The 17,509-nt window shown below is 41.1% G+C and overlaps 2 protein-coding genes across 2 annotated transcripts; one reads left to right on the plus strand and one right to left on the minus strand.

Annotated features, from left to right (window-relative positions):
• Window positions 1–7,562: 7,562 nt before the first annotated feature.
• Window positions 7,563–9,796, minus strand: fam136a (family with sequence similarity 136 member A). Its single transcript, XM_080743164.1, has 3 exons — window positions 9,545–9,796; window positions 8,958–9,098; window positions 7,563–8,415 (listed from the first exon to the last, which is right to left on the minus strand). The coding sequence occupies exons 1-3, from the start codon at window positions 9,629–9,631 to the stop codon at window positions 8,227–8,229; spliced, it is 417 nt and encodes a 138-aa protein (XP_080599290.1). The 5' UTR covers window positions 9,632–9,796; the 3' UTR covers window positions 7,563–8,226.
• A 491-nt stretch (window positions 9,797–10,287) lies between these two features.
• Window positions 10,288–17,073, plus strand: pcyox1 (prenylcysteine oxidase 1). Its single transcript, XM_080742987.1, has 7 exons — window positions 10,288–10,469; window positions 11,039–11,183; window positions 11,593–11,799; window positions 12,076–12,250; window positions 13,079–13,290; window positions 13,450–13,602; window positions 14,436–17,073. Exons 2-7 carry the CDS (start codon window positions 11,063–11,065, stop codon window positions 15,104–15,106), a joined length of 1,539 nt encoding a protein of 512 aa, XP_080599113.1. The 5' UTR covers window positions 10,288–10,469; window positions 11,039–11,062; the 3' UTR covers window positions 15,107–17,073.
• The last annotated feature ends 436 nt before the right edge of the window (window positions 17,074–17,509 follow it).

Below are 17,509 nucleotides of genomic sequence, written 5' to 3' on the forward strand. Positions count from 1 at the left end.
CGACCGTCAGGGAGCAGTTTACTATGAAAACCTCCACCGTCCGTCCGTCCGTCCGTCCGTCCGTCCGTCCGTCACACCTTTGTGACCATCAACAAACGTCACACCTTTGTTGATGTTTAAATCGAAGAGTCTTGGTCAAATACTTCTGTTGGTTTCTGCACTGATCATTTATACAATTCAGCTGTGTTTGCTCGTGTCATCATGATGAGGTAATAAATCAGCCATGCCCAAATATAGATTTTACGGGTTTACATGCTTACTCAGTTATTCGTTATGTGAAAGTCCTATGATGTCTATGATATCTGACATCATCATACATACATTCCCTTTTATGCCCATAAATGGAGATCCCCTCTGTAGAACCAGCCACTGACATCACTGTAATGTCAGGGGAACCAAATCCCTTTTATGCCCATATATGGAGATCCCTGTGATGCCAGGGGAACCAAATCCCTTTTATGCCCATATATGGAGATATGGAGATTCCCGTGTTGCCAGGGTAACCAAATCCATTTTATGCCCATATATGGAGATCCCTGTGATGCCAGGGGAACCAAATCCCTTTTACGCCCATATATGGAGATCCCTTATGTCATCAATATTAAGCCCATATCTGTGAATATCTTTGGGTACCAGATGTCTCCATATATGGTTTTTATTGGCATGAGAAAACATACGTTTACTTTGCCAACGCAAGTGTCAAAATATAATAAAAACTGTTGAAAAGGGGGAACATACAGTATACAGTTGGAGTGGGTACAGCACATGTCAGCTATGTCACATTTTGTTGTTGCGACCGTCAGGGAGCAGTTTACTATGAAAACCTCCACCGTCCGTCCGTCCGTCACACCTTTGTGACCATCAACAAACGTCACACCTTTGTTGATGTTTAAATCGAAGAGTCTTGGTCAAATACTTCTGTTGGTTTCTGCACTGATCATTTATACAATTCAGCTGTGTTTGCTCGTGTCATCATGATGAGGTAATAAATCAGCCATGCCCAAATATAGATTTTACGGGTTTACATGCTTACTCAGTTATTCGTTATGTGAAAGTCCTATGACGTCTATGATATCTGACATCATCATACATACATTCCCTTTTATGCCCATAAATGGAGATCCCCTCTGTAGAACCAGCCACTGACATCACTGTAATGTCAGGGGAACCAAATCCCTTTTATGCCCATATATGGAGATCCCTGTGATGCCAGGGGAACCAAATCCCTTTTATGCCCATATATGGAGATATGGAGATCCCCGTGTTGCCAGGGTAACCAAATCCATTTTATGCCCATATATGGAGATCCCTGTGATGCCAGGGGAACCAAATCCCTTTTACGCCCATATATGGAGATCCCTTATGTCATCAATATTAAGCCCATATCTGTGAATATCTTTGGGTACCAGATGTCTCCATATATGGTTAAATGGTCCGATATACATCACTGGCCAGAAGACCAAGAAATGGTGCAACCTCGCCCTTTGCTTTTCTCCCTATAGGCATCTTACTGGTAGGTAGTTTAATGAGGAATGCAGTATGGTGGTAGGTAGGTAGTTATGGCCTTTGATGTAAGATTTTCACTTTCTAGGATAACTATATTTGCTATTCCCAGATGATGCCCTTTTAGGGTACCCCTCATGCCCATATATGGAGATCCCCAGGCTTTACTAATTAACATAAGTTTTATGCCCATATATGGAGATCATTGTCCCAATGTCATCAGATATATGGGCATAAATGGACACAGGCAAACTAGATGGGCTGTATGGATATCCAGATGTGTGATGTAAGTGTTTTATTCCAAATGTGGCACCCCACAGACATATTTCCAGAAACAAAATCCCTTTCATGCCCATATATGGAGATTTCTGATGTCATCAATCCCAGGCCCTGTAAAAAACATGGTTGCTATGGTATGAGCAACTTATGTCTCCATATATGGAGATTCAACTTCAATGAGTAACCATGGCAAACTGTCAACTGCCCGTATGTCTTGATAATTGGTAAAACAAACTTTTGGCCTATTTGTGGAGATAAGCGACCAACGGTCGCTTATCTCCCGATTAGGGAGTCTTACTGGTGGTTATTGCGACCGTCAGGGAGCAGTTTACTATGAAAACCTCCACCGGCCGTCCGTCCGTCCGTCCGTCCGTCCGTCCGTCCGTCACACGTCACACCTTTGTTTGTGTACGGTGTGATGTCATATATCTTCAGTATGACATCACACCACATGTGTACACAAACCTTTGTGTACGTTGCTGTGGCAACAGTCTGTTGTTGCTGGTCTGTTAGTGTACGTTAGCAACCACCTTAGCAACCATGGTTTTACCCTAGCAACCAACTGTTTACCCTAGCAACCAACTGTTTACCATAGCAACCATGTTTTTTTACCCTAGCAACCAACTGGGCATAAAAGGGATTCTGTTAGGGATCTCCATATATGGGCATAAAAGGGATTCTGTTAGGGATCTCCATATATGGGCATAAAAGGGATTCTGTTAGGGATCTCCATATATGGGCATACAAGGGATTCTGTTAGGGATCTCCATATATGGGCATAAAAGGGATTCTGTTAGCTGTTAGTGATCTCCATATATGGGCATAAAAGGGATGCTGTTAGGGATCTCCATATATGGGCATAAAAGGGATTCTGTTAGGGATCTCCATATATGGGCATGAAAGGGATTATGTTAGGGATCTCCATATATGGGCATAAAAGGGATTGTATCCCAGATGATGCCCATGACATCATAGACCACATGAGGCTGACACAGTCCATATATGGGGATTCCAAGATATGGGCTTAATTGCGACCGTCAGGGAGCAGTTTACTATGAAAACCTCCACCGGCCGTCCGTCCGTCACACGTCACACGTCACACCTTTGCCCTGCTCATATCTCCGCATCAGTATGACATCACACCACATGTGTACACAAACCTTTGTGTACGTTGCTGTGGCAACAGTCTGTTGTTGCTGGTTTGTTAGTGTACGTTAGCAACCACCTTAGCAACCATGGTTTTACCCTAGCAACCAACTGTTTACCCTAGCAACCAACTGTTTACCATAGCAACCATGTTTTTTTACCCTAGCAACCAACTGTTTACCATAGCAACCAGATACGCAGAGCAGGGATCTCCATATATGGGCATAAACAGGTGACATCACACTGATGTCAGATACTCAGAGCAGGGATTTCTCCATAATATATGGGCATAAAAGGGATTCTGTTAGGGATCTCCATATATGGGCATAAAAGGGATTCTGTTAGGGATCTCCATATATGGGCATACAAGGGATTCTGTTAGGGATCTCCATATATGGGCATAAAAGGGATTCTGTTAGGGATCTCCATATATGGGCATAAAAGGGATTCTGTTAGGGATCTCCATATATGGGCATAAAAGGGATTCTGTTAGGGATCTCCATATATGGGCATAAAAGGGATTCTGTTAGGGATCTCCATATATGGGCATAAAAGGGATTCTGTTAGGGATCTCCATATATGGGCATAAAAGGGATTCTGTTAGCTGTTAGTGATCTTCATATATGGGCATAAAAGGGGTGCTGTTAGGGATCTCCATATATGGGCATAAAAGGGATTCTGTTAGGGATCTCCATATATGGGCATGAAAGGGATTCTGTTAGGGATCTCCATATATGGGCATAAAAGGGATTGTATCCCAGATGATGCCCTGTTAGGAGATCCACACTAACAGAATCCATATATGGTCCTACCGACAGCTGCTATAAGCCAACCCTGGCGATAAGGTCTGAGTCGAAGAAATGCTTCTTTCCTGGCAAGAATTGCCCCTTTATACTGTAGGGCTCGTTTGTGTATTGTATGACATCACGCCACATCATCGGCTGAGGACTGTGTGATGTCATCATATCTCCATATATGGAGACATAAGTTGCTCATGCCCAAATATGGGCTGGTGAGGTCAGACTTAGTGTGATGCGTAGGTTATCTCCATATATGGAGATTCAACTTCAATGAGTAACCATGGCAAACTGTCAACTGCCCGTATGTCTTGATAATTGGTAAAACAAACGTTTGGCCTATTTGTGGAGATAAGCGACCAACGGTCGCTTATCTCCCGATTAGGGAGTCTTACTGGTTGCGACCGTCAGGGAGCAGTTTACTATGAAAACCTCCACCGGCCGTCCGTCCGTCCGTCCGTCCGTCACACGTCACACCTTTGTTTGTGTACGGTGTGATGTCATATATCTTCAGTATGACATCACACCACATGTGTACACAAACCTTTGTGTACGTTGCTGTGGCAACAGTCTGTTGTTGTTGGTCTGTTAGTGTACGTTAGCAACCACCTTAGCAACCATGGTTTTACCCTAGCAACCAACTGTTTACCCTAGCAACCAACTGTTTACCATAGCAACCATGTTTTTTTACCCTAGCAACCAACTGTTTACCATAGCAACCAGATACGCAGAGCAGGGATCTCCATATATGGGCATAAACAGGTGACATCACACTGATGTCAGATACTCAGAGCAGGGATTTCTCCATAATATATGGGCATAAAAGGGATTCTGTTAGGGATCTCCATATATGGGCATAAAAGGGATTCTGTTAGGGATCTCCATATATGGGCATACAAGGGATTCTGTTAGGGATCTCCATATATGGGCATAAAAGGGATTCTGTTAGGGATCTCCATATATGGGCATAAAAGGGATTCTGTTAGCTGTTAGCGATCTCCATATATGGGCATAAAAGGGATTCTGTTAGGGATCTCCATATATGGGCATAAAAGGGATTCTGTTAAGGATCTCCATATATGGGCATGAAAGGGATTCTGTTAGGGATCTCCATATATGGGCATAAAAGGGATTGTATCCCAGATGATGCCCTGTTAGGAGATCCACACTAACAGAATCCATATATGGTCCTACCGACAGCTGCTATAAGCCAACCCTGGCGATAAGGTCTGAGTCGAAGAAATGCTTCTTTCCTGGCAAGAATTGCCCCTTTATACTGTAGGGCTCGTTTGTGTATTGTATGACATCACGCCACATCATCGGCTGAGGACTGTGTGTTGTCATCATATCTCCATATATGGAGACATAAGTTGCTCATGCCCAAATATGGGCTGGTGAGGTCAGACTTAGTGTGATGCGTAGGTTATCTCCATATATGGAGATTCAACTTCAATGAGTAACCATGGCAAACTGTCAACTGCCCGTATGTCTTGATAATTGGTAAAACAAACTTTTGGCCTATTTGTGTCGCTTATCTCCCGATTAGGGAGTCTTACTGGTATTGATTGCGACCGTCAGGGAGCAGTTTACTATGAAAACCTCCACCGGCCGTCCGTCCGTCCGTCACACGTCACACCTTTGCCCTGCTCATATCTCCGCATCAGTATGACATCACACCACATGTGTACACAAACCTTTGTGTACGTTGCTGTGGCAACAGTCTGTTGTTGCTAGTTTGTTAGTGTATGTTAGCAACCACCTTAGCAACCATGGTTTTACCCTAGCAACCAACTGTTTACCATAGCAACCATGTTTTTTTACCCTAGCAACCAACTGTTTACCATAGCAACCAGATACGCAGAGCAGGGATCTCCATATATGGGCATAAACAGGTGACATCACACTGATGTCAGATACTCAGAGCAGGGATTTCTCCATAATATATGGGCATAAAAGGGATTCTGTTAGGGATCTCCATATATGGGCATAAAAGGGATTCTGTTAGGGATCTCCATATATGGGCATACAAGGGATTCTGTTAGGGATCTCCATATATGGGCATAAAAGGGATTCTGTTAGGGATCTCCATATATGGGCATAAAAGGGATTCTGTTAGGGATCTCCATATATGGGCATAAAAGGGATTCTGTTAGGGATCTCCATATATGGGCATAAAAGGGATTCTGTTAGGGATCTCCATATATGGGCATAAAAGGGATTCTGTTAGGGATCTCCATATATGTAATGGGCATAAAAGGGATTCTGTTAGCTGTTAGTGATCTCCATATATGGGCATAAAAGGGATGCTGTTAGGATCTCCATATATGGGCATAAAAGGGATTCTGTTAGGGATCTCCATATATGGGCATGAAAGGGATTCTGTTAGGGATCTCCATATATGGGCATAAAAGGGATTGTATCCCAGATGATGCCCTGTTAGGAGATCCACACTAACAGAATCCATATATGGTCCTACCGACAGCTGCTATAAGCCAACCCTGGCGATAAGGTCTGAGTCGAAGAAATGCTTCTTTCCTGGCAAGAATTGCCCCTTTATACTGTAGGGCTCGTTTGTGTATTGTATGACATCACGCCACATCATCGGCTGAGGACTGTGTGATGTCATCATATCTCCATATATGGAGACATAAGTTGCTCATGCCCAAATATGGGCTGGTGAGGTCAGACTTAGTGTGATGCGTAGGTTATCTCCATATATGGAGATTCAACTTCAATGAGTAACCATGGCAAACTGTCAACTGCCCATATGTCTTGATAATTGGTAAAACAAACTTTTGGCCTATTTGTGGAGATAAGCGACCAACGGTCGCTTATCTCCCGATTAGGGAGTCTTACTGGTTGTTTTTTGTTTAGCTTTACAGCTGAGCATTTACAATGCTTTGTGTAGAGCTTTGATGAATAAGCTCTCAGTCAACATCTTGTGGCAATCTCATCAATCTTGCATGGTTGTGGTTAATTCTCTTCAATTATTGTCTTTTCCCATTGCCCTCCTATACATACTATTTCCATGAAATGTTGTTCTACTTGGACATAACAGTATTTAATAATTTATTGTCTAGATAAAATCTAAACTGTTCTCTCAATGGGGGCACGGTGGCGCAGTCGGTAGTGCTCACCTCACAGCTAAAGTCCTGGGTTCGATTCCCGCCAGGGACACTGTGTCTCCTCCGTGTCATCAGTGCCCATACCCTAGTTGGGGTATGGGCACAGAAGGATGCATGAGGTCAGTCCGTTGTCTCCCCAGGTTAGCAGAGGGAGTGTAGTTCCCAGGATTACATTAGATACCAGGTGAAAAAGTAACAAACTTGTGGGATAAAGATAAATGTATAGGGAAAAAATAAACTGGTCTCACATGTTTGATATTCAAAAGCAAGGCATTATTTTCCCATCTGGAATATCACATTGGATAGAATGATATTCCTGGACCAATTCAAACAGACCTTGACATTAACATCTCAAGTGGTCAGTCACTGGTTCTTATACAGTATAATAATTTGCCTGCTGTTATTCAAGCTGCTATGATGGAGATCTTAATTGTATATAATAGAATTACTGCTGGATATGCTTTATTGTCAAATATTTGATGCAATAAAAGCAATATGTGAATTAATTTCCTCATAATATATCGAGCAAACCTTTTACCGGTAAATATGGTGTGGGGGTGGCAATACGAAGTTGGATTCAAACTCCGGTCCTCACAAAGATCAAATGGTTTGTGCACTCACCAACTGATTAGTATGCTCACAATGCTGTCAGTAAAGCAAAATTACTTATATTTTGCATTTATTTTTAAGAAACAGTTCTGAACGAGGAAAGACAAACAGCACGTATCGAACATCTCCATGTATAACAGCATACGATTATTAAAGAGACCCGACAATGGCGTACAGAAATTGAGGCTGAGAGGTATTGATGAAATGTAGCAGTTTACAGACAATTTAAGGTCTCATACAAAAAAAAGATGCAACATTAAATTAATGTACGAGGTATTGTTAGTATACATCTCAGTAAGATTTTGATGTCTTTACCATTCAAACAAAAGCCCCTCTTATATTTCATGAACAATGTGCAATCCAATGGTGCAAATTGTACATGAACAGATATACCAACAGTTCAGCTCCCAGTCTCAATACATACTTCAGACTAGCTCTGGTCCATATGGCCCAGAGCTAACTTCAGACTACAGTAGTAGTAGTCACTCACAGTAAATAGTTTCAGTTTGTGATCTATGAAGTGCATGCCAGTTCCCACCACTGCAATATCAGCCTCAATGAAGTCATCAAGCTCTGACCTGTGTGTATATCATGCTCCCTTTTGGTTCACTTTTTAATTTATTACTTTCCCCGGTAGACTATGGTGTGATCGTCCTCTTACTGCATTTACAGTGCAAATTAACTGAATTACTTAACCCTATTTGTTATACTGTTGACTGAGCCCAGGGCCTCTTATAATGAACAACAAGCTTCATGTTGTCCCCTCGTCACTGTGGTATAGAGTCCAAGCTCTCTTTCATTCTGCGGGTCATGCTGGGGATCAGGTTAATGTGGTCATCCACACAGGTACCAACACACTGGTCCATCAGAGCTCGTACGGCTGGCTCCTTGGCCCCAGAATCAAACAGGTCTTTAGCCTTATCACTGCAGTGCATTGTGCATCTAGTCAGACGGTCCTGAGGGCAAAACAATACAAAACAGATTAGGCCTTCTACTAATGACATGAGATCTCTCTCTCTCTCTCTCTCTCTCTCACACACACACACACACACACACACACACACACACACACACACACACACACAGTGTCATGAACGTATTGTAAGCCATGTAATTCATTTCGAGTTATTTTTCATGTCTGCCCTGTGCACGTTTTTATTACAAATCCTAAAAGGCAAACATAAATTAGGTTTTTATTCAAATGTTCATTGACAAAAACTATAAAAACTAGAGGGAGAGACAGTGTGTGAGTGTGTGTGTGTGTGTGTGTGTGTGTGTGCGCGCGCGCGCCTGCGTGAGAGAGAATGTGTGTGTGTGTGTGTGTGTGTGTGTGAGAGAGTGTGTGAGAGTGTGTGTGTGAGAGAGAACGTGTGTGTGTGTGTGTGTGTGTGTGTGTGAGAGAGAGAGAGAGTGAGAGTGAGAAAGAGTGAGAGAGTGAGTGAGTGAGTGTGAGAGTGTGTGTGAGAGTGAGAGACTGAGTTAATAGAGGTGTACAAACCTGAAACTTCTCTAACTCCTGTGTGACCAGTCCCTGAGCTTGAGCCAGAGGCGTGTGGCAGCGCTCGATGCAGTGGTGCACCTGTGTCATGGAATCCGAGGAGCGCTCACAACATTCCGCGCTGCAACTGAACATGCGACCCTGAAATTCACACGGTACGTTTGATTTATAATAGTGCGACAAATTAATATTACATATTTACAATAATCAGTGGTTTAAAGTAACCAAGTACATTTACTCAAGTAATGTAAGTAGTACAATGTTGAGGTACTTGTACTTTACTTGAGTATTTCCCTTTTCCAATACTTTTACTTCTACTCCACTACATCTCGGATCCAAATATTGTACTTTTACCCCACTACATTTATTTGAAAACAAAAGATTGTTATTATACACTTTAAATTGGACATTCTGCAAAACAAGTACTTTTACTTTTGGTACTTTAAGTACATTTTGATGCCAATTAAATACCTTTGTAAATGTAAAAATGTACTTTTAAAAGAGTATTTCTACATTGCAGTAGGCCTATTTATTGCCACTGATACCACCACTGAAAATAATAAAGGAGGGAGGGAGGGGGCACTTACTTGCATTTTGCGAATATGGTCCCTTTCTAGGCTTTGGACCATGTCTTCCACTACTGTCTGCACGCGAGCCTGGTGTGCCTCTGCCATGGCTGTCCGTCGTGTTGTTTATACTCTCAGTTAAACGCTTAGCTCAGATCGTGCGGGGTAGGTACAGTCTATCTGCACGGGACCGTGTAGTTCTAGGGTTTCCTGCGTTTCTTTACATTACAATTAGAAGATATAATACCTAAGGTGACCTCCTGCAACGCAAAGCATGCTTCATTCAACAATAATCACATCACTTCCGTCTTTCTTCCGCAATTGACTAAACATCCGGTTCCGTTTTGTGGGGAATGTTTTATTTTAGACTAATTATTATTTTATTTTGTAATAATTATTATTATTTTCTTATTTTTTTCCTCCATGATGTGACTATTTAATATATGACTTAAATTAAATGTCAGTTAACAGATGATGGAGTAGTAGCCTTCTTGGCTCAAGACTTATAGACATTGCATCAATTTTGACATTTGCTATCATAGATATGCAAATAAAATCAATAAAATACATAAATGATAGTCTTGATCCAAGGCTAATAGAGTACACATATTTTATATACTACTTATTTCACATATATTCTATTTTAAGTCTAGAGAATTTGGCAATAAATTAGTGTACGTAATTAATACAACTACTGCTTCCTCATTTCAAAACCTTTATTGTGAAGGCCGACAACAGCTTGAAACCAGAAGTGTTTGATCCATACTGCACTGCACTGCAGCTGCTAGACGTTCTCACTCAGTCAAGTTATTGTTATTCAGCCTCAGTTTACTGCTTTACCTTGATCAACCCAGGACTTTGACACACATACAGATAGTTACCACTCAGCTTCAAACGTTGTTTTGCTGTACAACTTCAAATCTCGACCCTCGTCGGAATTTAAACGGTGAGCACTGCGCTGTTAACTTCTTACATCCCTATGGAATGAACGTTCTCCAGACTTTTGAGTGTTATGACAGTTGTACAAACATAGACACAACATGACCTATGCCTTTTGCCGTCAATACGTATATAGGCTACTATATTGATTGATTGAAGACTTTATTAGAAGTTTGCATAGGAAAGGGTACAGTTTCATGACTGTTTCATGACTGTTCACTGAGTTCACTGGTTCAAGGTCTACTAAAAGGAGATCCTAGAAAAGACTAAGCTTATTTCCACAGGAAACCATTTAAGTATCTCATATAACATTGAATGACAGACGAATAGAACACAGTACTATGCAGTAGATATAGTCAGTAAAAAAATGAAAGAACAAAATACATTAAGTCAATACAAACAGTAAGTATATACAAAGAAGGGGCAGGGGAGGGTAGGGCTGGGCTGGGCTAGGTTTGTTTGAAGGGGCAGAGGAGGGTAGGGCTAAAGTCTAAAGTCTTGGTCACTTTTGTATAACGTATAGTCCTGTAATGATTTGGTTTAATAATAAATGTATGTGTTTTCCTGCATGTACAGATGCACATTCTTGTAAACAACTGAATGTCCACAATGAGTGTAAGAACCCTGTCCTTGAGGACCTTGCTGTTTCTGGGGCTTTGTCAGACTGGAAGAAGAAGTCTAGCCTCCGCTCCAGAGCTACGAGACCAGCCCAAGAAGATAGGTAAGCCAGTTCCAGTAGATCACAGCCCACATAAATAAATACAAATATATAATGTTATGGTATAGCCTACACACACATTATATCCAAGCAATCAAGGTTAGATGTGTGTATACTATCAAATTCATATAGTGTATGAATTAGACAACGAGGGAATTTATTCAGTTACAGCTGTTTTAATCACGTTCAACCATGCTGTCAACCTGGCATCCCTGTTTTTGTCATTTATAGGACATTTTGTAAATTTACAAAAAATAGCAAAAATAGATCTACGGAGTTGCAAATGTTAAAACGTGTTAGGCCTACTACATTGTAGATCAGTTATTTTGGCTATTTATCATAAAATGAAGTGTTGTATAACAGGGTGTGGTTAGAATGATTGCTGTGTTGTTTCACTTTCTCTTCTTTAAAGCTGTTGTTGGGGCTGGCATCGGTGGCACTGCAGCTGCATACTTCCTGAGACAGGAGTTCGGACCTGGTGTGAAGATTGACGTGTTTGAGCCAGGCACAGTTGGCGGGAGACTGGCCACTGTGAAGATAGGCGATTATGAATATGAGACGGGGGGCTCTGTTATTCATCCTTTAAACCTGCACATGAAGCATTTTATTGATAGATTAGGTAATACAAATTCTCTAAAATCTTTTTTTAATTTTATTTACTATGATATATATATTGTTTTTAATTAGTTCAAATAGCTGATCTACAAGCTTACGTGTCTATGTAGATCAGCTATTTTATGTATGTAAAAATGTTTTTTCAAAATAGTAAAAAAAAGGCAAAGAAGTTTAAGGATAAGGGGCATGGCCGAAAATAGGGACATACTGTATGTATGTGCCAAATCTGTAGTAGGCCTATTTGTGGAGCTCAACACTCTCTCTTCCCTCTGTTTACAAGGAATTCCTCCGAGAAATGATGTCCCTACCAAAATGGCCATCTTTGATGGAAAGGCCATCACCTTTGAAGAGAGTGACTGGTTTATTGTGAACTTTTTGCGCCTGCTTTGGCGCTATGGATTCAACTTCCTTCGCATGCACATGTGGGTGGAGGGTGTTCTGGACAAGTTTATGAGGTGAGGCTGTAGTACAGCATAGCGTTTTTACTCTGGATGGCCATCTTAATATTTTGGTTTTCATTTTTTACGACGTGGCTCCTAGAAATGGCAGGCCGTCTACAAGAGTGTTTGTGTGTCTTTCCGTGGCTAATCTGACAAGCCACTTGCCACAAGCCACTTGCCCAGTCAGTGCTACATTTCAAGGAAATAACTCACTGAATTTTATACTTTCTCTTTATTATTTATTTTATACTGGAAGTCAGTGGAGGGTGAAGTGAGTTGAAACGTAGCCCAATGTGAAGTGGAGAAGACTTTTGTGATAGTAAATGACTTCAGAGATTTCTGACATCTAGGGCTGTCACGATTATGACATTTTACATGACGATTATTTGTCCCTCAAATCATTGCGATTAACGATTTAATTGTGTTTTTGTCAATGACAATTACATTTCTGTTTGGCTTTTAGGCTTTTAAGTTGCACATGATAGATATGACACATAACCTAAATATACAGAGAAATTACTGACATATTTGACAACTTTATACTTAAAAAAGAACATTGATAGTGGAAATAGCCGATCTACAAGCTCGACGCGTTGTGAGCTTGTAGATCTGCTATTTCCACTATTTTTGACTCTTTTTTTTAATATATGAAAGTTTTTCAACATGGAAACGATTATGAAAAATAATCGCGATTATGTCAAATAATCACGATTAGACGATTATAGTAATAATTGTGACAGCCCTAGTGACATCGTAAACTGGGATGTCTGTGATCAACATGGAAGCCATGCTGTTTGTTGGACATTAGTTGGACATGGACCCAATCTTGTTTGTTCTTCACAGGATCTACCAGTACCAGCAGTTTTCCTACTCCTTTTCCACTGTGGAGAAGCTCTTGCATGCTATGGGTGGAGATGGTTTTCTAACCCTGGCAAACCAGACAGTGGAAGAAAGCATGTTGGCAGAGGGCTTTTCACAGATTTTCCTCAATGACATTGTGGCCCCAGTCATGCGTGTCAACTATGGCCAGAGTGTCCGCATCAATGGGTTTGTGGGTATGTTTCACAGTATAAACAAGACTGGATTACTTCATCCTGTGTGCAATGTTTCTATTTCTAAGTTTTTCATTTCTGTTTTTGTTTTTAATTTGATTTAAGCCCAAATATTTGGATTGTTCATTACTGTCTTGTAATGTCTTGTTTTCTTGTCTCTAGGGGCTGTCTCTCTGGCAGGAGCAGATCCAGGTCTGTGGGCTGTGGATGGAGGTAATAAAATGGTGTGCTCAGGACTTCTATACCACAGTAAAGCTGAGGTCATCCCTGCCCAAGTCACTTCCATTACCGTCAAGGTTAGGCCATCCAAGTCAGGTATGGAAGAGATTCTCAAATATAATTTACTAGTCCTACCCGTTCAAAGATGTGCTTCAAATTACAGAAGACATTTTGGAGAACCCAGCAAAATGTAAAAAGCATCAATTTGTAATATAATAAAAACAATATAACATGAAAATGTGTTGAAAGTACATACACACACGCACGCACACACACACACACGCACGCACGCACGCACGCGCGCGCGCGCACACACACACACACACACACACGCACATACACCTCCCAGCAGACACAGCATTCTTGAATCAGGTCTTGTAAAAGTTTTCTGAAAAACATATGCTATATATCAGTGGTTCCAACTGTGTCATGTCAAGGGCCCCCAAAAAGATATTGTGTTGTTTGGCCGCAGACCCCATCTCAATCTGATTTTTTTCTTCTGGGGACCCCCGGCCCAGAAGCAAAGATTTTGGTTACAAATGTTGCCTCATGCTAGATGCAGAATAGATATGCCTCATGCTAGATGCAGAATAGATAAATTAGATAGATAAATTGATATACAGCATACGATTTGTGAAAGTGACAAACGGGCTTTGCAGTTATGTCAGGTCTGTTCATATGCTAATGGTCATGCAGATTCAGATCAATTGGTCCAGCCACCGTGGAGATACAGTCGGACAGACAGACAGACAGACAGACAGACAGACAGACAGACAGACATTCAGAGAATTATATGTTTGATAGAGCTGGTCATTTTGGCTGTTTATTTATTTTTCTCCCCTGTACACACTACTCTTGTCAATGTTAAATATTGCCATATAAACCATATCCTTCGCAGTCTAACCCATCTTATCTTCTCACATTCTCAGGCACCACGGCCAATTTCTACGAGATCACTTATGTTGGGGAGTCTGGTTCTGCACATTCCCTGTATGACATAGTGGTCATAGCCACCCCCCTCCACCAGGGCAAATCTGACATCACCTTTCCAGGCTTTTCTCCACCAATCCCCTCTCACTACCCTGGGCGTTTCCACCAGACTGTCTCCACTTTGGTCCATGGTCTGCTGAATGTGTCCTACCTGGGGACCACAGAGCCAGCCTCAGAGGTCACATTGTCTGATGTCCTCACCACAGACTCTAAGGGCTGTGTTATAAACAGCCTGAGCTCCCTTGATCCTGTCCACATCCCCGAGGGCTACAAGCGACCCCCTGCCAGCCACACCAAGGTGTGGAAGGTGTTCTCTCCGCAGCCTCTGTCCCAGGAGCAGATGCATCAGATGTTCCTGTCCTGGGATTCAGTGTCAGAGACACGGTGGTTGGCTTACCCTGCTTATCGGCCACCTCACCGCAGGACCCCTCCCTTCATCTTGCACGACCGGCTCTACTATGTTAACGCTATTGAGTGGGCAGCCAGTGCCATGGAGATGAGCGCAATCTCAGCCCGGAACGTGGCCCTGCTGGCGCACCACCGTTGGCATGGGCAGAAAGCAAAGGTAGACCAGGAGGACCTACATACCAGACTAAGAGGGGAACTTTGATATGTGAGAAGGAAGAGTGTACATAATATTGTGTGATATGTTTGACAGTCTCAAGTAGGGTTGTACGTCTTGTGGGGTAGATGCAGGTAAATGCCATTGACCCTCTTCTTAATTTCAGAAATAGCGTTAGTCTGATTCCTTCCGCATCTGTCTTTTGGGGAAACTAATTTAGTGCTCTTACCAAAACTCATTTTAGTGCTCTTACCAAAACTAAGTACAGATGATGTATAGTACATGGATCATATTGTGAGCAGCAGTCCACAGCACACTGTAGTATTCACTCGTCGGGAACAAGTATGCCCTTCTTGTACTGATTCTGATTCTGAAATATTCTGCACTAAATTATAATTTGTTGAACATAAGAGCACAAAGTGCCTAACAGTAGCTATTTGAGTAACTAACACTAACTGCTAGCTTGATGCAGTATAGAGGGCCACAGATTAAGTTTCTCTCGAGTCCATTGGGCACATGTGATGGTGAGGGGGGGAGAGCTTGCTTGTTTTGACACACCATGGATTATTTCCCCTTATGTGTTTTAGAGGCAGGGCTTTTATGTTGAGATAGCAAAAGTAATATCCATCAAGCATAAACACACACTTACAGTAACCACTGACAGTACCAGGCAGCAACAGTAACATAATATGTAAATAACAATGCACTGTTCTTTATTCTTATTACTGTGATGACATTGAATTACTGTATGCATTGTGAGCGATATGCTTAATTGCAGGACAGATGTGGAAATGTTTTATTTATATGGGTATTGTACAAATGTACTATTAAATAGTGTTATGTGTTATAGACGAGAGAGCCTTTTTTGCAGGTTGTTCAGTCCGAGCGTATCAAAGGGTGCATTCAGAAATGCGCACCGGGTGTGGTTAGGGTTAGGTTTAGGCATAGTTTTATTGAGGTTAAGGTTAGGGCTAGGGTTAGGTTTAGGCATACTTTTACTGAGGTTAGGATTAGGGTTGGGTTTAGGCACTCACTACACTGAGCACACACCCGGTGCGCATTTCCGAACGCACCCTTTGATACACTCGGACTGAACGACCTGCAGAAAACACTCTCCCGTTATAGACTTGATAACTCCAAGAAATCAGTTCATTTTTACCAATAGACTAGTCAACCTTACCTTGTGGCTAATCCTTTCTAGAATGTTTAGCAAACTGATCATGTCCCCATGCTGATCGATTCACATTATACCAAGCTCTATACCTACCTCGTAAGGTTATAGTAGAACACTGTATGTTTTTAGTTGATTACTGTAGGCAATTGTCATCAAAAGAGTTGTGACAAAAAACTATGATTAGAATATGCAATTTGAATATAAATGATGAATCCAAGCCTTTAATAATAATAATAATAAAGGTTAATTATAGAAGGCCATTAAAGAAGCCTAATCGCACTTGCCACCTAATGTCATTTCAATATGCGTTAGTGTAATTCTATGTACTGTTTGAGACTGTTGTGGTGCCTTAGAGATGTCAAGCGAATTGGCCTTTGTATTTGTCTAATTGCTTATCTCCCCCATAACTTAAGAAATATGTCTGTGTGTATGTTTAAATCACTTTAAAATTGGTGGTGGCTTCAGTGGGGCCAAAGCAATATGCTTTATGCTTTACTGTACTGTTGTGGCATATGGGGAATACTTTTCTTTCCTCTTTAGTGTTATCATTTACCATTCTACAGGTTTTCAAATGTAATTTTGTTCATAGTTGCATTGCCCCACATTATTTCTAACATAGGTTTTATGAGATCTTTAGCTAAAGGCTTTATGTTGAGACAGAAATACTGTAGCAAGATCCAAAACTGCACTTTAATCCATGCAACCGAGTGGGTTATACAGCAAGCATAGTCCCTTTATAAACACTGAAATTGGCTGTAGAAGTTTTGTTTTTAGATAGGCTAAAAGCACAATTTTAATTAGCTTAAAATTGTGTAATTCTCAATTTGATATTTATTGGTGATTTCAAGCAATGTCGTGTACTATCTTCCATCATTTCAAATACGTTTAGAAATTGTTTACAATTGCAATAAAGTGTTGACAAAGATTGCATTAGAGTAATTTGATCCCTCTTGTTTACACCAAGTCTCAAGTCTGAAGGGCAGTGGTGTAAGGAATTGTGAGGTATTTTTACTTTCTTTTACAATTTTCAACACTTCTAACCCACTACACCTCAGAGGTAAATATTGTACTTTTACTCCTATATGAAAACTTGTTACTAGTTACTTTGTAGATTTCATTATTACAAAACACACAAACCACCTTTTTTCCCCAACAATATATTAATTCAATTGTTTTGTTTTTCCCAAACCACATTACATTACAACTACAAGTACAATCTAACATATAATTTTCCAAATGTCTGAGTGTCTGTCTGAAACAGCGTTTCTCCTCAGTGG

This window comes from Nannobrachium achirus (assembly GCF_963921795.1).
Source record: "Nannobrachium achirus genome assembly, chromosome: 15".
In the NCBI taxonomy this organism is placed as follows: Eukaryota; Metazoa; Chordata; class Actinopteri; order Myctophiformes; family Myctophidae; genus Nannobrachium; species Nannobrachium achirus.

Excerpts from the sequence above, each read along its gene's own strand:
- fam136a (XM_080743164.1), bottom strand. The coding sequence starts at position 9,631 with ATGGCAGAGGCACACCAGGCTCGCGTGCAGACAGTAGTGGAAGACATG. Across the intron at positions 9,099-9,544 it reads ACCATATTCGCAAAATGCAA|GGTCGCATGTTCAGTTGCAG; the intron begins GTAAGTGCCCCC and ends TGTGAATTTCAG. Across the intron at positions 8,416-8,957 it reads AGGAGTTAGAGAAGTTTCAG|GACCGTCTGACTAGATGCAC; the intron begins GTTTGTACACCT and ends TTTTGCCCTCAG.
- pcyox1 (XM_080742987.1), top strand. The coding sequence starts at position 11,063 with ATGTCCACAATGAGTGTAAGAACCCTGTCCTTGAGGACCTTGCTGTTT. Across the intron at positions 12,251-13,078 it reads GTTCTGGACAAGTTTATGAG|GATCTACCAGTACCAGCAGT; the intron begins GTGAGGCTGTAG and ends TGTTCTTCACAG. Across the intron at positions 13,603-14,435 it reads GGTTAGGCCATCCAAGTCAG|GCACCACGGCCAATTTCTAC; the intron begins GTATGGAAGAGA and ends TCACATTCTCAG.